At 39.0% G+C, this 27194-nt stretch overlaps 1 protein-coding gene across 4 annotated transcripts in view; it reads left to right on the top strand.

Annotated features, from left to right (window-relative positions):
* Window positions 1–27194, top strand: part of unc5a (unc-5 netrin receptor A) — a 249116-nt gene that overhangs the window by 161219 nt on the left and 60703 nt on the right. For 2 of the 4 annotated variants that reach the window (XM_038284572.1, XM_038284573.1), the window contains exons 3-6: window positions 3962–4105; window positions 10685–10788; window positions 11858–12038; window positions 20393–20560. In XM_038284572.1, coding sequence (XP_038140500.1) covers window positions 3962–4105; window positions 10685–10788; window positions 11858–12038; window positions 20393–20560 — 597 coding nt within the window. The remainder of the gene's footprint in view (window positions 1–3961; window positions 4106–10684; window positions 10789–11857; window positions 12039–20392; window positions 20561–27194) is intronic. The other 2 variants (XM_038284574.1, XM_038284575.1) reach the window with 1 other exon arrangement.

Consider the following 27194-nt stretch of genomic DNA (forward strand, 5'->3'; position numbering starts at 1 on the left):
TGATTCTACTGTTTTCCAAGCTCAACTCAAGTTTTAGCCCTCTTGGAATCAAACTTCTTATTTGAAAACTTAATATTGGACTGATTTTGTTTTTGCAACTATGCTGGGAGTTCCACACTGGCTCGCCTCCATTGCTTTAGCTTGTTTATCAATTATACATGTTCACAATGACGTAATCCCATATAAACAGAAATGTTACATTTACTAACGAATTGAGCAAAAAAAGGTTAAAAAACAAAAAAATAACAGATTCTACACCAGCAGACCTTTGTGATTTGTCATAAAAGCGTTGTACGCAACCAGACTGAGTCACTGCCATATAAATTAAAATGTCCAATAATGTGACTATGCACCTTAAAAAGGGAAAGCTGCTGGTGTATTGCTGATTTGCAGTAAAAAGTTGTGTTTCTTCTGCTCCATTTGTTCATTCGCTGTAGTGCCCATTTTGTTACTTGAGCCATTTGTTTAAGCTTTTAGGTGCTCTCTCAGCCTGTGTCAAACACTCTGGCTGCAGACTTATGTCAGCACATAAACACACTCAACCAAAAAGCTTGACCTCAAAAAGACAAAGAGCAGGACAAAATTCAGGCTCTAAATAAGGCATTTTTGATTTTAAATCAATTTCCTCTTTGGACACTAATTGGCAGCATTTTAAAAAGCAACATAGGCATGCAGAGATAACGCGTTATTCTGTTTGTTAAAGATATTGGTGAAATCCTGCAGATATATTGTTGTTAACACTCTGCTTGTGCTTTAGGGCTAGATTCACAGCACATGCAGTCACATTTACTGTGATCACATCTGGAAAAATCTGCTGCACTTAGATACTAATACATGGCAGTCTGCCAGTGACCCTCACAGCTACTCATCACTGAGTGCGGCTGCCGGCAGTAGAGACGCCCCTCAAGTCACCATGGGAGCTGGAGCAGTCAGGATAAAGCAGCATCCATGCATTTTATCATATATGCATTTTGTTGTCTTGCAAATGTCAAAAAAGGCCGGACATAATTGCTGTATATGTTTGCTGTTGCGGCAGCTGCCATGTCCGCCATCGTCAGACCAGTGCAGCAAACGATCAGTTCAGACACATGAGGAGTGTGAGCGACGTGGAAGAGAGTCTCAAAGTGCTTTTATGCAAATGGCCGACAAAGAGGGTTCCCTCAATGAATCTGAATGCAACTGGTCAGAGTCTTTCTCCTTCGATCAGTCTGTGAAACACTTTCAGTCAAACCTCTGAGCTGGAAGCTCTGGAAAAAAATCGCACTATCTACAATATATATATATATATATATATATATATATGTATATATATATATATATTTATATATATATATATATATATTTATATATATATATATATATATATATATATATATATATTTATATATATATATATTTATATATATATTTATATATATATATATTTATATATATATATATATATATATATATATATATATATGTATATATATATATATATGTGTATATGTATATATATTTATTTATATATATATATATATATATGTATATATATGTATATATATATATATATATATATATATATGTATATATATATATATATATATATATATATGTATATATATGTATATATATATATATATATATGTATATATATGTATATATATATATATATATATGTATATATGTATATATATGTATATATATATATATGTATATATATATATACACTATATTGCCAAAAGTATTTGCTCACCCATCCAAATTATTGGAATCAGGTGTTCCAATCACTTCCATGGCCACAGGTGTATAAATTCAAGCACCTAGGCATGCAGACTGTTTTTACAAACATTTGTGAAAGAATGGGTCGCTCTCAGGAGCTCAGTGAATTCCAGCGTGGAACTGTGATAGGATGCCACCTGTGCAACAAATCCAGTCGTGAAATTTCCTCGCTCCTAAATATTCCACAGTCAACTGTCAGCTGTATTATAAGAAAATGGAAGTGTTTGGGAACGACAGCAACTCAGCCACGAAGTGGTAGGCCCCGTAAACTGACGGAGCGGGGTCAGCGGATGCTGACGCGCATAGTGCGAAGAGGTCGCCAACTTTCTGCAGAGTCAATCACTACAGACCTCCAAACTTCATGTGGCCTTCAGATTAGCTCAAGAACAGTGCGCAGAGAGCTTCATGGAATGGGTTTCCATGGTCGAGCAGCTGCATCCAAGCCACACATCACCAAGTGCAATGCAAAGCGTCGGATGCGGTGGTGTAAAGCACGCCGCCACTGGACTCTAGAGCAGTGGAGACGCGTTCTCTGGAGTGACGAATCGCGCTTCTCCATCTGGCAATCTGATGGACGGGTCTGGGTTTGGCGGTTGCCAGGAGAACGGTACTTGTCTGACTGCATTGTGCCAAGTGTAAAGTTTGGTGGAGGGGGGATTATGGTGTGGGGTTGTTTTTCAGGAGCTGGGCTTGGCCCCTTAGTTCCAGTGAAAGGAACTCTGAATGCTTCAGCATACCAAGACATTTTGGACAATTCCATGCTCCCAACTTTGTGGGAACAGTTTGGAGCTGGCCCCTTCCTCTTCCAACATGACTGTGCACCAGTGCACAAAGCAAGGTCCATAAAGACATGGATGACAGAGTCTGGTGTGGATGAACTTGACTGGCCTGCACAGAGTCCTGACCTCAACCCGATAGAACACCTTTGGGATGAATTAGAGCGGAGACTGAGAGCCAGGCCTTCTCGTCCAACATCAGTGTGCGACCTCACAAATGCGCTTCTGGAAGAATGGTCAAAAATTCCCATAAACACACTCCTAAACCTTGTGGACAGCCTTCCCAGAAGAGTTGAAGCTGTTCTAGCTGCAAAGGGTGGACCGACGTCATATTGAACCCTATGGATTAGGAACGGGATGTCACTTAAGCTCATATGTGAGTCAAGGCAGGTGAGCAAATACTTTTGGCAATATAGTGTATATGTATATATATATATATATATATATATATATGTATATATATGTATATATATATATATATATATGTATATATGTATATATATGTATATATATGTATATATATATATATATATGTATATATGTATATATATGTATATATATATATATATATGTATATATATATATATATATGTATATATATATATATGTATATGTATATATGCGTATATATGTATATATATATATGTATGCATATATATATATATGTATATATGCGTATATATGTATATATATATATATATGTATATATATATGTATATATATGTATATATATGTATATATATATATATATATATATATATGTATATATATATGTATATATGTATATGTATATATATATGTATATATGTATATATATATATATATATATATATACATATAACAAATATAACAGCGAAAGAAAATGAAATGAAAGATTTCTCAACGTAGATAAGCCTGTGACAATGTTATAGTGTTTTGACAGGTTGGGCTGGTGGATTTTGTCCCAATTTTGCTCTATTTAGAGAAGGCTTGTCAGTCCAGTCTGGCAGAAAAGCAATAAAGCTATTTTTAACCTTGTGTTGCAGCCAAATCTTTTATATCTACTCTGTGGTAGGAATGCTTCATAAATTGAACTCTTCCTCCCAGTTCTGGATTTGATAATAGTGAAGCATGGTACGCGGGGTATTTTTGTTTGCAGTTTTTGTTTAAAGCTCTGCCGTTCCTTCCCAACTGTTGCCATTTTAACGGCATACAAATTAAACCGGGATCGCTGTGAGGCTCTTTTCATTCTCCTCAGTTAACAAGCCCTCTGTTTATATAGGATTATGGTTGCCTCCTCATTTATCTCTGCCTGCCGTTTTCTTTTTTTTCTTTCTTCTAATTACTCAAGGTAGAAAATGCAGTCGTTAAATTTTTTTTGCTGCAGTCAAGCTTGATGTGGAGGAAATGCTCACCATGCTGTTATTTCTGTACCTGTTTTGCAGCACTGCCGGTCATGCAGGTGACGATTGAAGTTACCAGGCAGCAGGTGGAGAAAGTCTTTGGCCTCAATGAGTACTGGTGTCAGTGCGTCGCCTGGAGCACCACTGGAACTCAGAAGAGCCAGAAGGCGTACATCAGGATTGCTTGTGAGTGCACTTAAAAAGATCTCACCGTCATTAGAAATGCATGGGTTTCTTAACAAGGTGCTCACATTTGCATGCTTTGGTGTAATAAAGAGTTTATGGGAAGAACTGGGAATGAGAGTGACTAACTTATCTAACAATTAGTCAAGAAATCATTGTGATCCCTCGCATAATACTCTTAGAATTAAGCCCTGGAAGAGTGTTAATATCCACTTTTTTTCTGTCTTTTCCAATATTTCAGCCAGAAATACCGACATATTCTATTGGGTATGAGATAATACTGCAAATATGGATAAAATCTACTCTGCTCAGTTCAGTGTATCTATATGGCACAAAACCATCTACAGAGAATGTCTACAGAAATATAGACACAGTGGATTAAGATCTGGATTTTGACAGATCCCTCCTTAGGGATGCATATTCTTTCATCTATAATATTCCCCTCCAGCTCTGCCTGTATGTCCAGGGTTGCTGCGTTGCTACAAAATGTCTTAATATTTTCGCAGTCTCTTACCATCAGGGTTGCTCTGTGTTTATTCCATCTGTGTTTTCATCGATTCTAACCAGCATCCCCATATAGAACATGACATGGAATCACTACCACTGTGTTTTACAGTGGGGTTGGCATGTTTAGGATGACGCCTACCAAGTGTACAATCCATCTTAAATACATACGTTTTGGTCTCAAAGCGCTTTCTTCCACATTTTTTATTAGTTACTAGTTACTGATCTAGTAATGCTCTTACTATTCAATTCTGTTTATTTATATAGCGCCAATTCACAACACATATAATCTCAAGGCATTTTACAGTTTACCAGATCATCCAGTCAGATTGATTCAAAGTTTTCTATCTAAGGAAAACTAGTTAATTGCATCGACTCATTGACTCGAAGGCAATCCCTCACACTAAACATGCTTGTAGCGACAGTGGAGAGGAAAAACTCCTTTTTAACAGGAAGAAACCTCCAGCAGAACCAGGCTCAGCCAGTCACGGTCAGAGAAACAGGACTACACTGGAAAACAGGCCGATCCCCAACATCTATAAACAAAGGTGTTGATAGCAGCAGCACCGCTGATATAAAAAAAAAAATCTAAATATCAATAAAAGCAACTAGTTAAAGGCAAAGTAATGTACGTTTTATGATCTAACGTCTTGGTAAATTTAGTAAAGTTCAATTATCAAACATAGAATGTCAGATATTAATTAATTAGCAATCTGAAAACAATGTATACTAATCTACACCAAATAATATATTGATGCTGATGTGATCATAATGTTTAGTATAAAGCAAATTAGATGTTTTAGAATTTCATATTAGGGCTGGTTCATTAGTCGATTGTACTGTATTGATTGATAAATTTTTTTTGTTTATGAAGATTTAATTTTTGCAAAATCAGGATTTTTTCTTTCCCCCACCTATCCATTAGTCTGGCTGCCAGAGCTCGGAGTAACATCATTTCATCCCGTTTTGCTCATAGATGTGCACCCATAACTGATAAACTAGCTCACTGTGTGATACCACTAGCTGTAAATATTTAGTGTTTTATATTTTCGATACTTGTTGTGAAACATGATTATTTTACACGCCTGCTTCACAGCTTGAATTTCATTGCCCTTTTAATTAAGGTCACCTCCCAGAGGGAATGATTGAAATCAAAGGTAGGTTTTGAAAACAATATAGCATTTGTCATTTATATTACGAAACTAAGGTGAGAGGAAAAAAAAAATATATATATGTATATATATATATATATATATATATATATATATATATATATATATATATATATATATATAAATATATATTAATTGGATTTCTATACACATTACCAGGCTTTAACTTGCAAAAAATGTCGATAAAAGTAAAAAATAAAAAAAGTTTTTTCAAGCAATTTAGCAAAAATTATATATGATTTCTGATCAAATTTAATGGTAGTTAAGTTAAACAAAAAAAAAACTGGAAGACTATCTTCCATTATGTCCATGTAACAAAATAACAGTAGGCTATACCATGCAAATTAATTTTATATGACAGTGAAGAAGTAAAGAATCAAAAATAAACACTCTTTGCTAATAAATGTTGTGTAGCTTTTGGCTATTTATCTATAAAGTTGTATTGGGATAGGTCTAAAACCAGATATTCAAACTCATTTTTATATCAGGTCACTTCAGCATCATCAAGTCTCTAAAAGGGCCAGATGCAGCTAAAGAAATTCAACTTTCGATTTCATCCATTTACAAAAAACACGCTGCTCTGGTGTTATAAACTTACCCCCATTTATTTTACAGGTTGCTTCTTTCAGGTTTTTTTTTTTTTATTATATAAAAAAAAGCAATTTCAGCCACTCTGAGCTCTTTAGAATAAATGTATCACTATTTCATGTCTTGATAGGCCTTTATTCTTGTTCTTTAGTGATGGAAAAAGTGTCATGATGGACCATAGTCAGCCTGTAGTTTTACACATGTGCTGTAATAGAAAGCGGTGAGGTAACTTGGTTGTTAAAATGTATCTATATGGTATCTTTTACAGACTTTGCATCAAAAATTGTTGCAGATAACACATACATGTGTATATATAAACACAAACACAATAGAAGGTCTGAGGCAGACCATAAAATTAGAAAATAGCGTATGTAAAAATGGGCCAACTACTTGGAACGACCAAATCCTATGTTGTTTAAAATTTGTACGGCGTACGGCCAAAAAAATCTGACCCAATGACCTTAACTGGAGGGATGTTCTGTGAAGCTGGATCAGATCTGAAATGTAAGGGGGGCTTATCTCTGCAAAGCTCTTAAAGTTCAAATCAGAATTTTAAAGTGAATTTTAAAGTAACCTGGGAGCCAGTGAAGGGAAGCTCTACTGCTCTTGTATTCATGTGGGTTAACAACCGAGCAGCCGAGTTTTGAATAATCTGAAGAAGTTCCTTCTTGTTTGAAGATAGAAATAAAATGTTACAGTAGCTCAAAGGAGATTAAATAAAACCATGAATTGATATTGCCAACGTGAGATTTTTAACCAGAAACTTCCCAGTTTTTAAATATTCCTAGAAGGAAATAACATTTTCTGCTTGATTGCTTTATTGCTCTACAGATATTTCAGATTAAAAAATGACATCCAGGTCTATAAGGCTGGACTGAAAAGAGTAAATTATGAAGTCAGTATTCTGCCAAAAGTCCACAAGCATGATGAATATTCAGTTGTAGTTTTATTTTAAACACATGCTCCTAAACTAGTCTCCATGCACATTATAAATGTTTTATGCAGGCAGGATAAGGCCCTCAGTGTGTGAAAATCATGAGGTCATACTACTTTAGTGTGCCTTCTTTCTTTCTTCTCTCCCACTCAGCTATGGACCTGGTTCTGTTATCATGTCAACTTTTGTCCCTTTGAGGGAGGAACCAACCTGAGAAAATAAACCGTCTGTGATTGGCTACTTTTAAGGAAACTCCTCCTCTAAGGTTTGCTTCCTAGTTGGCGAGTAATATCAGCAAAGCATCTTTAGCCTAACCAGTGTTCCCCTAACAAAGTTATAAAGTCTTTAATTGAAGTCATCATTAAATACCTTTGTTTAATACAGTCATAAATGCGTTCTCACAGCAGTAGCAATATGCTCTGAAATAATTAATATTAAATTAGGAACTTTTTATGAGCTAAGCTAACTTTAGTTTCACTGTTTGGGGCAGGAATTAACTCTTGTTTATGGCTAAACAATAGGGTTGCCAACCATGCCTTGAAAAACGGAATTGCTCCGTATTTAAAAATAAAAGTACCTGTCCTGTATTTAGTGGAAAAGGAACGCACTTTTTTCCGTATTACTGTGAGAGTTAAAAAATAGTCAGTAAAAAGCTAATGGAAAATAAAGGGCACGTTAGATACAAAACTTACGGTAAACTTGTTCCCGGTACCCTGTTCTGCGTTGTGACCAATGAGCTGACGATCCAAAATACCGTATAATTTAAATGCCGACGCTGCTTTTGGGAGCGGTGCACCTTCGACAAATATGTGTACAAGTTTGCACAAGTTTGCTGTTGCACCAAAAATGTGCACTATTTATTTATTGTTTTATCAAATTTTTTTACAGTTTGAAGTTAAGCAGGACAGGCTTATGTTTAAGATACTTATTTTTTTCAGCAAAGTTTATTTTGTGTTAAAGTGAATTGCTTGATAATAATTTGTTTTTCATAATCTCATGTCACTCACAGGTATGCATCTAATTCGATGCAGATTTGAGTAAATAGTTAAAAAAATAATAATTTCCCACACAAAGGGGGGGTATAAAAAAAAAAATTACCACGCCAGAAGGGGTAAAGGCAATCGGTCAGCTGGCACGCACGTAAGCGGTCCCCTTTTTATTTTCAGGGAGTTGGGAACCCTACTAAACACAGACATTTGCATTTCTTATCAGTTTGCATTTTTTTCTTTTATTCCAGCATAGTTTTTATAAAATTCTCAGTGGATGACAGAGATGGTCAGATACAAAGTCAGACTCAAAGAGAACAGCTAGCCTGAAGATGCTAGCCGCAACTAGGAGGAAAACAGTGGATGCAGAATTTCCTGAAAAGTAGCCAAACACAAGCAGTTTATCAGTTTGGTTCCACCTTTAAAGTGAGAATTTACAAGCACACAAAAAGCAAGAGGAGCGCAGGGAAGCGTACAGCCATGATTTTGATATTCTGTATTGGGTGCCGTCTGATATTGAATCTTTAAGCATAAAACTTTCAAAATACTAGATTACATGCATTTGTTTTAAATAAAAATCCTCGCATCAGTAATTCTTTGCACTTTTGACAGAATTCTGAGTTTATATTAAACAAAGAGAAATTGTGTAATTTGTTAAATCTTATTTTCAGGGGGCATCATCAAGGGTTCATTCTTATTTGAGTTAAGCTAGAATTAGTTGGCATTTATTTAGTGTTAAATATAAGACAAGTGAAAGGACTTTGATTTATGAAACTCTCTTTAATTAAAAGAACAGTAGAGCTGTATGCGTCTCAACTGTTAAATAGGATAAACAGAATAGAATATATCCTAAAACAGAGCCCTGGGGTACGCCACAAGACAACGTGATAGTTTCTGACATATCATTGATAGAAAACTATAATTTCAGTTTGAAATGTATGATGAAAACCATTTGAAAGCAGATAATACAATCCTTATAATCCAATAGGATTCCAGTAGTAGGGGTACGGTTATGAGGTACCGTAAATATTTTTTCCTTTGATTCGGTTTATTGAATGAACAATTCAAAACAATGCGATAGAGCTTAGAAAGGCAGAAAGGCGGGGGGGAGTGGAACACTAAATTTAAGTATTCATGAGCATATTTCTCACAAGCTACAGTATATCAGCAATGATCCCTATGAAAGTAACTTGAATAAAAACAGAATTGAAATTTATTGCTGTGCAGCAATCATAAATCTGCCTGGGGAACGCAGACGCATCCCTCACCGCCGCCTCAAAAGCTTTATTAGAAGGAGCCATTTTACATTTGAGCATTTTACAGCATTCTGCCTATTAATTCCCACATAAATATGTATTATTCCAGACACAAGGAAATGCAGCGCAGGCACCAAACCACAAGGCTTTTTTGAAAACACACATTCATTATCTACCCTTTTCGGAGAGATGTAAGATAGGACACACACGCCTGAATAGCTATGGATCAGGAGACATTTCTAATATTTATCCCCACCCACTTACACTCACACACTTTAGAGCTTTCGAGAACTGTTACATCTCAAATGTCCTCCAGTCCCATTTTATCTGCTTTAATTAAATTAAATGTCATGAAACTCTCCGCTTGTCTCAACGTTTCCCCCAGTGCGATTGGTCAGGACAGGCTCAACATCTCCTTTAAAGGAATCCACCCTCAGCCCCCCTGCAACACGATAACACATTGCTCTGCTCTGAGTAAAAACATGGGGTGAACACATCAAATTTGCACCAAGCCGCCAGCTATCGGCCGCCTGCTTGTCTCATCCGCTCCAAATAGGCCTGCGTTTATTCCCTGTCTTTTGCAAGAAGAAAAGCCAGGCCACTTCTACCTGTGTAATTCACAGCTGGGGTTTACAGACAAATATATTGCAGGGCTTGATGCAACCACAAGATTGCTCAATGAGACATAAAGTGAAGCCCCCACGCAGCCAGGCGGGCTTTGCAGGAGCTCTTGTCCAGGCGCCTCGGGGCATTGTTTTTCGTGCGGCTGCTCCAAGCCGTCACACAGATGGAGGCCGGAGGGAGGAAGGCTGGGTGGGAGGAAGGGGTAATGCAATTGCTTTTCCCAGCACAGGTCCCTCTGGCAGCAGACAAACATCTCTGAACCAGCCAGGCGGCCTGTAATAAGCAACAAGGCTGGTGCCACTGATTCCACTGTGGCTTAGAGGCCAACTGGAGTGCGACACGAGGCCACGGTTGAACATTTCAAGGGTTGGAATTGCAAAAAAAAAAAAACATCACCAAACCCAGTTTGTGTGTTATTTCTAACGGATTCTTTCATATGTTGTGAAGTTTAACAAACATCCTAATTGGTTATGTTTCCTGGGCATTTTTTTTTCCCTCCCTGTCTTTCTTTGTGTAAGACCTGAGAAAGAACTTTGAGGAGGAGCCACAGAGTAAAGAGGTTGCATTGGACCAGGAGGTGTTACTGCGCTGCCATCCCCCCGAGGGAGTGCCACAAGCTGAGGTGAGACACAGATACACATGATATTTATAGGCTCACATCTAGCATCATTTTACTCTTTCCTCTCCAAGAGGGGCAGTGGGGGCGGGGGAAAAAAGTGACTCTGCTGCATCTCTATGCTTTCCACAGTGAAAAACCATCCATATATGGATAAATTACACCTCTAATTATTCCCTGTTATTGATTTATGATCTCTTTTACATCTCTGAGAAGCGATATATCACATTTTCTCGTCACATCACTCAGCTCAGGCTCCGAGGCTTCACTCCCCATTTGGCATCTCTAAAGGCCCTGTCCATAATGAATGGCTCTATTTGTCTCGCTCTCTCCTTATCGCGTTCTGTCTCTCTCCTCTCTTGTTCTGCTTGCATCGCTTTCTCTCTCCTCTCATATTCTGCCGGTGTGTGTTTAGAGGGCCAGAGTGGTGCCAGCTGTTTCACCTCATGTGCCGCATCCTCCCCGGTCCCAGATAGGCACTAACTGCTCTAATAACTACACAACAGGAGCTTAGGCTGGTAGCTCAGACAGCCCAGAGACGAGAGACGGCAGACAAGCCAATCACAGCTCGACAGAGCAGGGACCGTTTGGAGAGAAATGGGAAGGAAGGTGCCAACCGCGGTTCAACAGAAAAGAACATCAGAGCAGAAGTCACCGCGGGAGAAAAACAGAGATAGCGCTCGCAAAAGGAAGAAAGCCCAATTATACGCCGTATCGCAACTGGCAGTAATACCAGCAACAATGCTGCCACACCATCGCTTCTCTGGAGACGGCAAGGGGTCAAGTGAGAGCAGCAAAACAAGCGAGCCGGTCCGTGAATACACCAGGACAGGAATAACTTCAATTTTGGCTTCTGCAAAGAGAAGCGGAGGCACTACAGAGCATGATTGGCTTTGCTCACAGACCACCAGCAGCAGCAAAATAAAAGCAGCTCTCTTCACAGTGAAAAAGTAATATATTTTCAAATCAACGGAAAGTTGGTTCAGAGCACCAAACCACTTTAAAACCTTAAATTCCCCTTGTTTTGCATGTATCAACCTGTGGTGGGTTTTAACTGAGGAAATGTGTTTTCCAGGTGGAGTGGCAGAGGAACGAGGACGTGCTCGACCCAGTGAACGACCCCAATTTTTTCATCACTCCTGACCACAATCTTATCATCAAGAAAGCCCGCCTCGTGGACACTGGCAACTACACGTGCCTGGCCAAAAACATCGTCGCTCGACGCAAAAGCAACTCCGCCACAGTCCTCGTCTATGGTAGGGGATGATAACTTCTTCTAGCAGATGTTAAGACAGCAGTCTGGGGCAGATTTGCTTTAATTTATGCAAACCAAAAAACAAAACAAAAACAGGAATTATTTGTTTACTTTCTTCTTGTATTCCATTGTATTACATTTCCACATTAACCTCTTTGTCCTCCCATGGATGAAACATACCTAGTTGCAGGTTTTCTGTCAATCATAAAGTTACAGTGCTCACAAAATATTCTTATCCCTTGAACTTTTTGTCATGTTGTTGTGTTATGACCTCAAACTTCTTTGTATTTTTTCAATATCTTATTTGATAGAGCAACACAAAGTAGCACAATTGCTGAAAGACTTATATTCAACCACCTTTATATACACTGCAAAGAAAGTCTAGAAATAAGTAAAAAAAAAATCTTAAATTAAGTGTATTTACCTTTAATTTGAGTTGGAAAATAAGATGATTTGCCAATGATATGAGCATTTTTACTGTCAAAATAAAAAAATTGATAGTATGCACTTGAAATAAGAAAAAGTGATTGCTTTTTTCCTTTTTCTAAAGTAAACTTTCTCCATTGGCAAAGTGTCTCACTTACCTCCTCAAATCAAGACAAACTCCATCTGTTTTAAGAAAAAATGACTTTAGATTTACATTTTTGCAGTGTATGTTATACTTTATAAACCACCAGGTGCATCTGCAAGTGATTTAAAATCTGTTTCTACCAGCTTTCCAGGTATGGAAATCTGAATTCCCCTAAATTATTAACTGAAGATTAATCAGACAACTCAGCATTTAGCTCCATTTGCATATTTTTTATTCTCTTTCTACATATTTTCTTAAGATCTAATTCTACACTTTGACTATCCACTCTAACGCTAATAATCATGTTTAGATTGTAACTCTGTTTGTATAGCTTCTCTGTCCTTGAGGAACAAAAATCTTGCTAAAAGTTTAAAGTCTATTGCAACTATTTCACTCTCATATTTCTGCAAGAGTTGTATCAGTCCAGGAGGTTTATATACAAGTTTGAGTTCATATTTCTGCAGTTCCTACAGAGTTATTCCCTGCAGAAGTTGGAAGTAAATCTAAGAGAGTACATATTTCTTGAAAGAAACTTTTAGTTTTTTACCTTGGTTTAAACAGCTAAGTGAGACTATTTGCCAATGGAATAAAATGATTAATGTTTAAAATAAGGAAAAAAAAAATCCATGTTCTTATTTCAAGAACATAATATCCAATTATTTTATTTTAAAGGCAAAAATACTCATTCCATTGGAAAAAATATCTGATTTACCTCTGCAAGTTAAGGACAAGGAATTACTATTTTAAGTTTTTTAGCTTATTTTAGATCAGTTTTTGCTGCGTGACTCCTCGTCATGATCTCTTCCAAGTTAATGTGGCCTGTCAGTTTAGGTAGGAGGCCATATCTCTGTAAATTGAAGGCTCGATTATCTATAAAGTCATGGATAGAACAGAGAGGTTTGGATTTCTGGCTGTAACTTGACAAACAGTGACAAAGTTCAAAGGGTATGGATACTTATATTATTTATTTTGTTTTGCATTAAATACAAACCAGAGTACTATAAAAGAGTGACCTATGGTTGCAGCTTGGCCTGTCACCTCTATATTTTTTAAAGAGCAATAAATTACTCTACTACATCCGGACGTTAATTAGACCAACTTAAATGCTTCTGGCAGCCAGTCCTGCAAAAGCTGGCAATGTTGGACGTCAGGGCTGCCATCTTCCCTCCTTCTCTGTCCTGAATCCACTAAAAGAAAAGAAACTGAATTAACAGCAAATGTAAATAATGACTCTGCCTGATAAGCCCAGTGACCTTTATTAAAATGCAGAGAAACCCCATATTTGTTATCACAGAGGGTTCCAAGCTAAGCACACAATAGAAGCATCCATACATTACAGGCCATATTTATTCTCTGCTGGGTACAAATGGGACAATGATACCTCATGGGAGTTACTCACAAAACTGCTTTATGAATGAAAAAGGAATATTTAGAAACACATAGGTTGTTCTTGTTCTGATTTCCCAAAAACGCATAAAGTGGTGGGGGCTGGTTAGCTGAGAGAACTCAGCTAAAAACTGACAGCTACTCAAAATTCCCTCTTTTTTGTTTAGTGTTTAAGACTGTTTGAAAAAAGAAGAACACCTAACAGGTTCATGGAAAAGCTGTGTGTGGAAAAGTGTGAAAGTTCATGGCCAGTGAAATGTTATGCCTAATCTAAAAGACCAAAATGCAGTTGGTTATGATAACATCAGGCTATAAGCTTCCTTACTGATAGCGTCTCTTTTGAGCCTAAATAGAACCTCAGCACCGGGTGATATGAGCTGACATTAAAAGATGTGGCGCCATCTACAGGCAGTACCACTGAACTACCAGCAAGCCAGATTAATGCAGCTACTAAATAAAGTCCCAGCCATGCTGTGATGACTCCAAGAAAACCGACAAATCGAAGGATAAGCGTTGCTAACACCAGTAGCCCCATTAGCCATTATTTATCCCTCTTGGAATCAAAAATCTTCTGCCTTTTTACACTTAGTCTTGGACTTTTTTAATCTTAACTACACTGGGAGTTCTACACTTCTTCACCTCCGTTGCTTCAACTTGTTGACCATTTGTACGTATGTGCAGTAAGGTAATCCTGCTAACAGGATGTCGTCATGGTAAATATACACAGGAAGGCTATATTTACCTATATTTACCAACAAACTGAGCAAAAACAGAGCTTAAAAGACAAAAAATGGTAAATGGTCTGTACTTACATAGCACTTTTTCAAGTCAGGAGACTTGACCAAAGCGGTTTACATTACATTCCGTTATTCACCCATTCACACACACACTCACGGTGGCAAGCTACATTGTAGCCACAGCTGCCCTGGGGCTCATTGCCAGACCATCAGTAGACAATGCAGGTGAAGTGCCCAAGGACACAACGACACTGAAAGTCGGAGCCGGGGCTTGAACCGTCAATCCTTCGATTTCAGGGCTAACTCCTACAGCCAGCGCCACTGTCGCCCCAGAAAAAAAAAAAAAAACAGATACTACGCCACTCACGATCTTATAGTTACTCATTAAAAACGTATGCAACCAGAACGAGTTAGTGGTGTATAAAATTGAAAAATGTCAAGTATGTACCATTAAAGTAATCAGTTTTTTGTTTGTTTGTTGTTTTTTTTTACTTTGTTAGTTGTTTTCCTTCGATTCTGGAGAAATTAACAATTTTAAATGTCTTTGCAGCAGTGGCAAAATGTTGAACCTGTTGTAACTCATGAAATATCCCTTTCTATGCAGATGGATGGACTTCAAATCATTTAAAAATGCATTTATAGATTCGCAGATTGATATGCATCAACAGTTGTCTCTCTAAGGGCTTTGCTGATGTGTAGTTTCTGCTCTACCTATTAAAAGTAATGGAAGCACAGACGGTGTATGGCTTTTCAACCCACAGCTTTTCCATTTTGGCAGTATTCTTTATTATCAAATGATGAGCCTGGTTTGCACATTTAAACAGTTAAATCTGGACAGTTTGCTACCTTGTAAAGATTATGTTTATTATGTCATATTAAATAGTATCCCAAAAAATGAAATAGGATCCAATATCTTTTTACAGCAACAGTTTTTTCTTAATATTATTTATATATAAATATATTTGGATGTATATCTATTATGATTTGTCCTGCTCTAAAACAACATTTATTAAATGTTGAATGTTAATTCACACCATATATGAAATTTTAAGTGATTTAAATTTAGTTTAAAAGACGCTTGAGTAAACCTTATGTTTGAAGAATTAAAAGACAGCACAGGTGGAGCACGAGACACACTTTGCCAACGAGTTCTCTGGAGTTACAATTCTGAAGGACAAATAAACACATCCTCACCTCCCTGAAGGTGTTGCTTTGGCAGATTTCTATGTGGAAAAAAAGTCCACATTCTGCAGATATACTGTGGATGTGTGCGTATGTGTGTGTTTGAAGCAAATATGTCAACACAAAAACAGGTGACAGCAATTTGAGGTGAGCTGTGTTTTTATCGTTCACACATATGGGCTGCCATGGGCAAGTGGAAACACAACACCAGAGAAATGGATTTCTGCAGAGAAATCAGCAGAACTTGCTGCACTTTAGACCTTTTAATGATACAGAATTCTGCATAATAACTAATATAATAATAGAATTTCTTCACCTTTGATTGGAACAACAATAATTAAACAAATAGTAGGATGTGTTCCATTTTATTAAGATCATAATGTTCAATAAAGTTGCAGTTTAATTTAAGGAGGTTGTAGATTCCTGTCATTGTAGCTCTATGGTAAAATCTCAGTAGATCTTATTTGCTGTATTTTGGTAAAACAAGCCTCTGTGAATAAATTACATTTCGAAATGTTATTTTTGTTGGAAATTTTTTAAGTAATGCCCCCCAAAACATAAAAAGAATTAATAAGAAAATAGAGTTGTCTCTAAATTTATATATATATGTCGAGTTGAACTCACCCCCATATTTCGTCCTTCACCACTTAAAATATTCATATGGTGTAAATCAACCCCCTGACCAGCAGAGTGTTAATCTATTGTTCTTTAAATATGATATCCAACCAATTACTGTTTCGTAGCAATCGTTAACAATCGCTGTGATTGAATTTCAAATTCGATGTCAATCCCCAGGAAAATATTCAATAGTCAATACCATGGAGATAAAGAATGAAAATAATTAAAAGCATAAAAAACATTTTCATTAACATGAGAAACCTGACTATATATATATATTTTCATTTGTAAATCAGATTTCAATAATTCACAGTAGCAGGTATATACAAGCAATAGTATTCCAGAAAGTATCAAAACCATGTTGAATTAGTATTGTATCCAGATACAGCTTTAAGTATTGCTACTTTTCAGAGTATACATTTTTTTCCCACAACCCTACTGTGATCACAATGTCCTGTGGAGGTTAGAGCCCCATTCACACTACGCTTTTGAAACCGTGTCGGGATTGGTTCGAGCACGGTAACCGAGATAACTGTTGAATGTAAATGGCACGCACAACTGAACCGGACCGTGCCAGACACAACCAAACCATGCTAACATGGTACTAGTTCGGCGCAGTTCAGTTCAGGCTCGTTTCTCAGATAACAAAGAGCGCATGAGCAGATGGTGTCATCTCCTCACAATGGGCCACCATAATCCTGAAATTTCAGACATTCATTGAAATACTAGCTTCCCTACTGTGCCACAAGATTTCCCGTGATGATTCTGCTTAGCAGCATGATGAGCCTCAACGTCCGTCGTTGTTTCCTGCATCTATAAGCACTGATTGGACTATCGTTTCTCGTATCCACTTCCCAAAAGCCGACTGTCAAGTAAATTCACCAAAGGCTGCATTCTTTGCTTAATTCTCCGCAAACAACGAAAAATCACAATTATAACCAAACTTCCAGAATTTTACGTGCGCCTCCATGTTGGTTTGCTTGTTTACCTCTAGAGGGCATTAGTACCTTGGATCGCCACTAGGAGGCGAGGAACCGTGCTAGCGTGATGTGTAAACGGTCATAAGGAACCAAGCTCCGCACGGTTAACTACGGTGGCCCTGAAGTGCAAACTGCAACTACAAATCTAAAAGTGCAACTACATTAAGGAAATTGCAACTACATAAAGCAAAGCGCAACTACATTAAGAAAAACAAAACTACATAAAGGCCGTTTGACCCTTGAACCGGAAGTCATTCTGCCTGCTGCAGCTTTTGAAAACATGGATACTAACTGAAATTTCGTGATTAGTCTTGAGCATATCCAGTATCACCTCGTACGTATGTCCTGATTCAAAATATTCCTGGATAACGGCAGCTATGTTTGGGGCGCCAACAGTATCCATGTTTTCAAAAGCCGCAGCAGGTAGAATGACTTCCGGTTCAAGGGTCAAACGGCGCCGTCGTCCAATCAGCGATGTCTCATGTTTCCCAGTGGTACCTACCTTTTCCGGTAGGTTAATGTAATTGTGTTTTCCTTAATGTAGTTCCGCTTTGCTTTATGTAGTTTTGTTTTTCTTAATGTAGTTGCGCTTTGCTTTATGTAGTTGCGATTTCCTTAATGTAGTTGCGCTTTTAGATTTGTAGTTGCAGTTTGCACTTCAGGGCCACTGTAGTTAAGGGATCCAATCAGCATGGATCGGTTTAAGAGGCTACTGTAAATGGGGCTTAAGTCTCATTCAGTTCTTTCACATTATTTCCAACTTAAAACCTTTTTGGGCAGATGTATCACTGACATCAAGGGTTTCCTCTTTTAGTGGATGAAAAAAACTCTAAAAGTTATAGAAATACTTTTTAAAGACAGTAAAAGTGGTTCTGAAGTGAAGAATTAATTTACAATCGGAATGGTTTCAAAAGAAAAGTGTTGATTGTTTGCACATGGTTAAACCACAGGCATAAAAAAACATAACAGGGGTGCAAAATATATCTTGTGTTGATTGTAACTGATCAGATTGTTGTTAAAGGGAATATAGTGCTGTATTTACTGGGGAGGCGAGAGCGTTAAACCTCCCATTGTTCTTAGTGGCCTAAAGCGGTTGTTTTCATTCAGTGGTCCAATGAATTACGTACGAATGATGCAGGAGGCCATTTTAGAAACGTCCCTCTCGTTTTAATGCGTAGGCTACTTGATAAAATGACTCATATTAGTCAAGGATAAATGGGAGGAAATTGTTTCTTTTTCCTTGGTTCTGGCGTTCTTCTAGCTTTACCTTGAAGTAGACCGGTTTCCTTGCAACATCTCTGTCCACCTTTTTATTTAATCTACCTAGCGGTAGCAACTGATAATAACTTCTACTTTTCTAAGGCAGCTCAACAGGAGGGATGCATTTTAACAAGACCCGGCTGGTGTGACTGCACTCTGTGCTAAGAGGTAATCAGAGGCCGAGTTGCCTGGCAATTTACCTCGCTGTGGCGAGCAATCAATTGCATAGAGAGGGCAAGGAAATGATTCAGCAGCGACAAGCGCAGAGAGCTAAGGGGAAATTACGAAGGGAGTATGTACAGAGAGGCAATGACAATGCCGCTCAGGTCAATAAATCAGGAATCTGTGTAGCTGATCGGCTGAAGGAAACACAGGAGATGATAGGGGATAGAAGAAAAAAAAAGCTGAATGATTTGATGTAATCACCTGTCATGATTGAAAGGTGCTCTACAGCATCAGTTGCATCGTAATTGACACTTAAAGTTTAAAACAACAGCAGGGGGTCAATAAAGAGCTGCAGTAATAAAGTTTGGGTGTTTAAAGTTCATGAAAAGCTTTGTTGAAATAAAGCTGCAGCTTTTTAAACAAAATGTGATTATTTAAAGTATTCACTCCCCTTTACATAAAATTCACAAATTTACACTTGGTTTCATTTGAGTTTTATTTGACTGATCAACACCAACCTGCGGCGGCGGTCATGTCCTCCGACTTGTCAAGCGATGTAGTTGAAACCTCGCAGCAGCTGACTTGTGAAAGGTTAAAACCGCGTTTCTGCTCAAGTGTGTGATGCAGCAATTACAGACAATCTGGACGGCCAGCTGGCTGGAAGATTTAAGGCAAAATTCAGAGTCTATCACGGCGTGGTGCGTATCTGACTCGCATCATTTCTCCCAAGAAATGCATGTTGGACAAGTTCAGCTGACATGCATGAAGCTTCCTATTCTATAGTAGCTAGTCACTGCATTATATAACACTAGCAAGGTGTAAGAGGTTGCTGATGCTTTTTATGTTTCAGTAGCTTTCTGACTCTTATTCCACTTCTAACTGTGAAAAAGGATTGACATTTGTTAATGTGACATAACTAATTTTCTAAATAAGTCTAATGACTATAAAAATAGTTTTCAGGGGGCATTTTGGTTTAAAGAAATACTTCATTAATATGTCACTCTTTGCAAACAGAAAATGGTTTTTATTCTTCTTTGAACATGAGCGTTAAAAAGCTTATGGAAAGCATAGGGAAGGATAAATTTGATGAAATGTTCAGGTATTGAATGGTCTTCAGACATGCAGTGAAATGTGGCAGGTCGTCTGGTTATTTTCTGCTTCCTGTTGAGTCATTTTGTTTTCACTGCATTTGGCTGTAATTCGAGCACACATGCAGGCAGCAGTCCCCCCCCCCCTCTCGTGCTCCTCCATGTGTTCACCTTTCTGCGCGGAACCCAGCCGTGCGAAGGCAGTCACGATTTTTCAAGTGTAGCGCACCTGATTTCATTTCTGCATGTCGGGTAAACCTGGCTGCTCTGTCCCTTCATCCATCCCTCCCTTCCCTTCATCCAACCTTCCCATCTTCCTTACCCAATACCCCCCCTCCCCTCCCTTCCTCTCGCAACCGTGCTGACAGTCAACGGCGGCTGGTCCACGTGGACCACCTGGTCGTCCTGCAGCGCCGTGTGTGGGCGTGGCTGGCAGAAGAGGAGCCGGAGCTGCACCAATCCGACCCCACTGAACGGAGGCACATCCTGTGAGGGGCAGAACGTCCAGAAAAGTGCCTGCGTGGCCACCTGTCCAGGTAACTCCCTGGCAGCCTTGTTTGTCCTGTGGCGTTGGCTCCTCATGGCTTCCTTTTATTTTTTTTTGCATTTAGATGTCATCAAACCTTTTAGTTTTTTTTGTGTTTTTTTTTTTTGCCTGCCTTTTTGCGCTGTGCCTTTAAGTAGTTGTTTTAGATGCCAAGCTTTTGGGGCCTTTTGCAATTAGATTGCTTGCACAGCGATTTAAAGCTACTGTTCACATCATTATCTGCACTGTGTGTAGGCTCCGTTTTTATTTCAGCTCCCAGCTCATAGACACAGCTTTGGCTTTGTGTCACATTCATAAGTGCATTTTGTTATTATGTCCTGTTCAAGCTGCTACTTAATATGTGTGGTAAAAAGCTGAGTTATGGGAGCTTGCTTGTCATGTTTATGCGAGAGGAGTTAAGAGGAATTTCATTTGCTGCTTCACTCTCCCCTGTGAGAGCGTCTGAGAGGCAAAGAGCGTCGTGGCTGATAGTGAGCAACACTTATTGATCTCTGGGAGCCTGAGATGGAAGTCAAGCTGCCTCATTTGCTGCTTCACATAAGACCTCCTGACAAGGGAGTGAGCTGGACAGTAGAATGGAGGTGGAAGGTGGGATAGAAACAGGTGGAATCAGATATAACGTAAGAAAGGAAAGGGGAGAGACTCTGGCAGCGGAGCAGGGAGTTAGGCTGACGGAGAGTTGGGGCCATGCTGACCACAGGAGTAATCTCCCACGCTCTGTAAATATCAGAGAGGGAAATACAACACCTTCGACAAGAGAGGAGGCTGCTTCTTCTCGCTGTCTAAATCCGAGGCTATCTTCCTGAGCAATCAGGGTGTTGTGTTATGCATCTCCCATGTTAAGACATCACTACATGTCAAGGATGAGTGTAAGTAACATGGCCCTCTGGAATACAGCAGGAGGAGGAAGACAGAGGAAACACAAACGCTCGACGCAGCGTCGGGATGTGAACGGAGTCTGAATTATCGGAGCTGGAGAAACTAGTAATGGAATTAGAATTAGAGCGGTGCCCGGGGATGCTTGACATTTCTCCACAGCAAAGCAGGCTACTGACCTCCATGAGCTTAAAGAGATTAATGTCAGTCCAAGCTGCTATTGTTAGACCAAACCGCTTCCTCCTTCATCTTTCTCCTGCTCCTCAAGGAGAAAGAGCGTAATTCCCACCATAAGGAGGCTGTGCCAAAAAAGAAAAAAAAAATTGCATTGTGTCCACAAAATATATTTTTACAGAGACTTTCAGGAGAGAAAAATATCATTTTTTTCTCTTGATGGGAAATGCTAGGGCAACATGACCCCACTTACACCTGTCAGTCCTGTTGTTTGGCAACAGAACAGGGGCTCAGACGGGTTTTTTTTCTTCACATTTACCCGTCTGAGCTGGTAACATCAGTAGCACTGACGGACCCGGCTGTCTGTAGCTGGCCGGAGGCTGCAACATCGGGGACGTGAACGCTGAACTGTTTATTTACAAGGAGCACCAAAGCCCTCATGTATGCAGTGAGATAAACAAGTACTCGTTTTTTTTTTTTTGTTTCTTTTGCTGATAGACATTCAGGGTCCTACATTGGTTCAACAGCCAAATAATCTTTAAATGGATGAATCATGAGCCTGGATGCATGACCAGACCACTGGCAAATAAGAGTTGCACACAGGATGGAGCAAACCTTGCGTCGTGTGAGAGAGGGAGAGAGTATCACCACTTACTGCAGAACAACTTCAATTATCGCTGTGCTTCTAGCCTTCAAAGGTCTAGATAGTGATTTAAGTCCATCTCAGAAAGAGACTTGAGAGGAGCAGATTGCATGGAGAGTTGTAACGTCGTAGATAGACATCATGTTATTTATTCAGACACTGCTGACATTCGGAATCAGAAGTAGTGTTCTTTATTTTTTTATGCCAGCCTTGAGAGGTTGTGTTTTCTTTTTTCTTTTTTCCCCGACTGCTTTGTTTTTGAGTTCCTTCGTTAAAATTACATGATTTAATGCTGGTCTGGTTTCAAGACTTCATTAAATAGCTAAACTTGAAGTTTGTTTTATTACAGTGGGGGAAAAAAATTAAAATATAGATGTAATTTTTTTCTTAAAATAAGTGCATTTGTTCTTTAATTGAGGAGGCAAGAGAGACTTTGTCATTGGAACCAGACAATTAACATTTAAAATAGGAAGAACAAATTTTGCATTGCCTTATTTCAAGGGCATATTATTTAATCATCTTATTTTAAGAGTAAAAATACTAATTCCATTGGCAAGTCATCTTATTCATTTTATAGTAAAACCCATCTGTATATTATGCTATTGTACATAACTGTAAAAAGCTTTTTTTTATATAGTAATATCCATCTGTATATTATATTCGGTACATATCCAGCTGTAAATTTAGTTCATAACACTAGTGATCTATATATTATATTCATTATTTATAATAGTATTCATCTCTATACTCATTCAGTAGAAATACCCATGTCCTGTATTTATGGAACCATTATTTATCCTGCACATGCTGCTATTGCACTTCTGGTTAGACCTAAGCTGCATTTCGTTGCCTTGTACCTGTACATGTGAAATGACAATAAAATTGAATCTAATCTAATTTACCTACTCAAATTAATGGTAATTAGTCTTAATTTAAGAAATGTTGACTTATTTCTAGATCGTTTGTACAGTTTATTAGCTCTGGTGTTTTTACCTTCTTGTACAACGCACCATGCTAAGTATTCATACACAGAGATGAGGGATCAGGAGTCAATAAGTCATCTCTATGTCATGTGTTTTTCCTGCCCAGCCACTGAACCAAGTGAGTCCAATCTTCAGGGTGAATTAAACTATGTAGATTGGACTTACCTAGTTCAGTGACCAGGCAAAACAAACACATGACAGAGATGACTTGTTGACTTCGGATTCCCAATCTCTGATCATACCTTGAGCTTCTTTAAGCCCCTGTCACACCTTGCCAATTTAGCCAGCTTATGCCTGACATCGTAGAATCTCCTAAAACGCTGGCATACGCTGAACTTTCTATGTGTTTTTTTTATTTTAGATTTTAGATTAATTTAGGTGCTACATGTCTAGTTTGTATTAGATTTGAATGATAATTCTAAAAACATCCTTAACCACGTATGATTTCCCCGATTCCCTTAACGATGTTGAGCTACTTTTATGCTCAACTGTCACATAAAATGACAATAAAAGCCACTGAAATTAGCACAAAGTTTAACCAAGACTTTGGTTTCATCACAACAAGAATTCACCACTGCAAACTGAGTATTGTTTAGCCAAGTCTTCATGTGGATTTCTGGTTGATATGCTAAGACCCGGTTGCTCTCACATTAAAAAAGAAGCAGCATTCCCCCTGAGCAGGTCAGCCGCAGAGGCATATTTTTACACACATACATTATAGATCACCTTCCACAGCCTGGCACCATCAGTAACAAAACTCTCCACACGTCTGTTGCACGATGACTCTTGTGTCTAAATGCGAGCTCCCACCTCTCATTGGAAACGTGCGAAGCCATGGAGGCTCATCTGTATTTTTGTCTGAGTCTCCAAAGTGTTTAATGAGAGTTGGCGGAGGGAGACGCAGGGAGCTGTGGAGGAGGCTGAGGCTAAAGCCTGAGGCTGAGAGCAGAGCAGATCAACACTTGAGACAGAGAGTAGCCAAACTATGCTGGAGCTCATCTCATCCCCCCCCCCCCCAATCCACTCGCCACCATTTCTTTCCTGTCCTCTTGTCTCCATCCCAGCATATCCCGCTGAAATATCCCACATAATTCAGCAGTCCATCCCTCACCCTTTTATTGACTGTGCCCCTGCACTGACTTGCAGTCAGAGCCAACAGTAGCGGCAAAATGTCAGATCATGCCAACATTTCCAACAAAGACTCACATCTTCACAGCCAACTGCTAGCAGTTAGTCACCCGATATTGGAAGGCAACACAGAGACCGAGATCCTTCCTGAAAGGAGAGCAAACACCAAACAACCTGAAGAGGTTTATAACTTGAGTGAATTATTTAAAAATGTTAACGATCCTTCTGGCTTTCCAGAGGAGTTGTGAGAATTCAACCCGCTGGAAAAACAAATAGACCCTGAGCTTGAGTGCTTGTGCACGCCTTCCTGTATGTCTGCGTCTGCGAATGGATGAGTCCGACACATGTTCCCATACGTCTCTTTTCTGCACCGCAGGCGAAGGTCTAATTGTTCTTCGGAAGTACGCTGTCATGCGTTTGTTGAAATCCGTTCTGCAGAGTGCAGGTTTTTATCCGCAGAATAAACGAAGCCTGTGGGTAATAAATGTGGCGGCAGAGCGCATTAATTCACTGGGAAAAGACGGTGGCCATCTGGTGACAGACTTGCATCATTTTTAATCATTTGGTGCCATTTGTCCTCCAGATTATATCATTTTGCTTTCGTTTTCTGCTTTAAGCACCACTGAGTGAGCTAAGCTTTTCTTTAGTTATTTATCAACAGTTACTTTATCCATATTAAAGTTGAATGGATTAGATATTAACAAGATGCTGTTTCACCAATGTGCAGAAAAAAGAGGCTCTTATTCCTTCTTTCAATCAGCTTTTGAAGTGTGAACACAGGTGCACCGAATGGACAGTAGAAGCAGAGGGACAACCTGCTGCTCTCAGTGGTATTTGTCCACCTCCCCGTGTTTTCTTCAAGGACAGAATCCGTAGGCGAGTGTTCGTCAGCGGCTGTTGTCCTTTTTGAAACACAGAGTCTCAGTGAGGCCTTCCCATTGACCTATAGAGAATGGTCAGATTCTTTTGCTCCTTCGCTTGGCAACATGTCCAAATGGACGAGGGGGTGGGGGGAGGGCTTGCCACTGGGTTATTGTATTACTGTACCTCCTCAGAGACGTTCATGACCTGAAACCTGGGGCGCTGCGAGATTGAAAATCAGCTAAGGTGCCTTTTGCAGTGGAAGTAACAATCTCCTTGTGGGGATTTAAATTGGAAAAACCCTGGCGTTGGGTTAGTTTTTATGTAGAGTTTTTTTAGAAAGGAAAAACATGACATCTGTTAGTTGTTTTCTCTTATTCCAGAGCATTAAATGTTGCGCTTTACTGTCCTATGAATAGCAAACTGAGAGATATTTTTTTATGCTTTCTTTCTTGTGTGACATGCAATCAGAGCCAGGCAATCAAAACTGCCCTTCCTGCATCATCATCATCTTTTTTTTTTTTTGGTTCTCACCGGGTTTTGGGTCTCAATGCTCGTCTCACGTCTGCATCCCCTAAGCATAGCTTTTGTGTCCAGGCCTGCACTCCTCGTTAGAAAATGTCATTTGCATGGTCATTAGTTTTGCTTTGTATCGGAAAAAGGAGAAGAAGAATTTCATCATCTAGTCAGGGCAGATGTTGATATCATCTCTTTATTTCACAGCCATGTGGATAAACTGAGGGGCAACATAATATATTCATTAGGATGTAATTTGCTATTCAATCATTTTCATTCCGGGCCCGGACGATGAGCCCGCTGGCCCACGGATGGGTCCACTCAATGCCAAACAAGGACAATTATCCGATTGGTTCTGCTCTCCCTGCCAAATTGATCTGACTGCAAAAGAATCCAAGCTATATCAGCGTCCCCCCCCCCCCCCCCCCCCCCCCCCCCCCCACACACACACACACACACACACCCTCACAGGCACAGGGACGCACTCAAATTTTCTGGTAGTCATCTGATGAAGACAGATTTGGTCAAAATAAAGACCATTTTTATTCAAACAATTTCCCTGATACCCCTTTGCTTTCTTTTCCAAACTAAGATTTGCACACTGAGCCAATTTTTAATACAAATATAAAAGATTATAGCATATTACCTATGTTTTATTAACCAATGGCTCTTGAACTTCTGTGGCTTTCCCTTGTTCTCTTTATTACCCAGATTAATGAACACTAGCCTCTGGTCATTTAGGGGGTAGTAGGGTCACCGCTGTCACAAAGGTGTGCTTCTACTTTTTGTGCGCAGAAGAACGTCATCAGGTCCCCTTCACCCTTACATTTGGGAAAAAGGAGCGAGATAGAGGTGTTTTCTCCCCCCATGAGAGCTCATTACTGCTCTTTTTCCCATTAGCCGAACGGTAACCTTCTCCCGGCCCAGCGCTGTGTCACTCTCAATATCGCTCTCAGCCACCACCTCCAATGGCCACAATGCCAAATTTCCCCCACCGTTGTGAAATGGCCTCCTTCTCTGTGTGAAGAAAAGGCGGCTGATATTTCTTACAGCCGGTCATGCACACAACTATTACTGGCCCATTATCATTTGTCTCATTTTGCAAGTGCTGATGATGGGGCTGTTTGAAGTTGTGACTGGCCTGCAGCTTTAATGTACTCCCTTCTTAGCTCATAATAATACCACCTGTATTGTGTTTTGCGTTACACTGCAGTCGGCATCACAGTTGCTACAGTAACGTCTCGTTCGACTAAGCAATAGAACCAAAGCAGGTTTCTTGCTTCTCCAAAATTTGACTTTTCTCAAGAAATATTGTTTAGAGGTACAGTACCTAGGCAAAGTATTCACACCCCTAGAAAATAACAATTACACAATTTACATATTTTAGTGGGCTAATATAACATTTACAGACATTAAGTTGCGCATTATTGTGGAAGTTTATG

The sequence above is a fragment of the Cyprinodon tularosa genome, unplaced genomic scaffold, assembly GCF_016077235.1.
Source record: "Cyprinodon tularosa strain WSP-4 unplaced genomic scaffold, ASM1607723v1 ctg20, whole genome shotgun sequence".
Classification (NCBI taxonomy): Eukaryota; Metazoa; Chordata; class Actinopteri; order Cyprinodontiformes; family Cyprinodontidae; genus Cyprinodon; species Cyprinodon tularosa.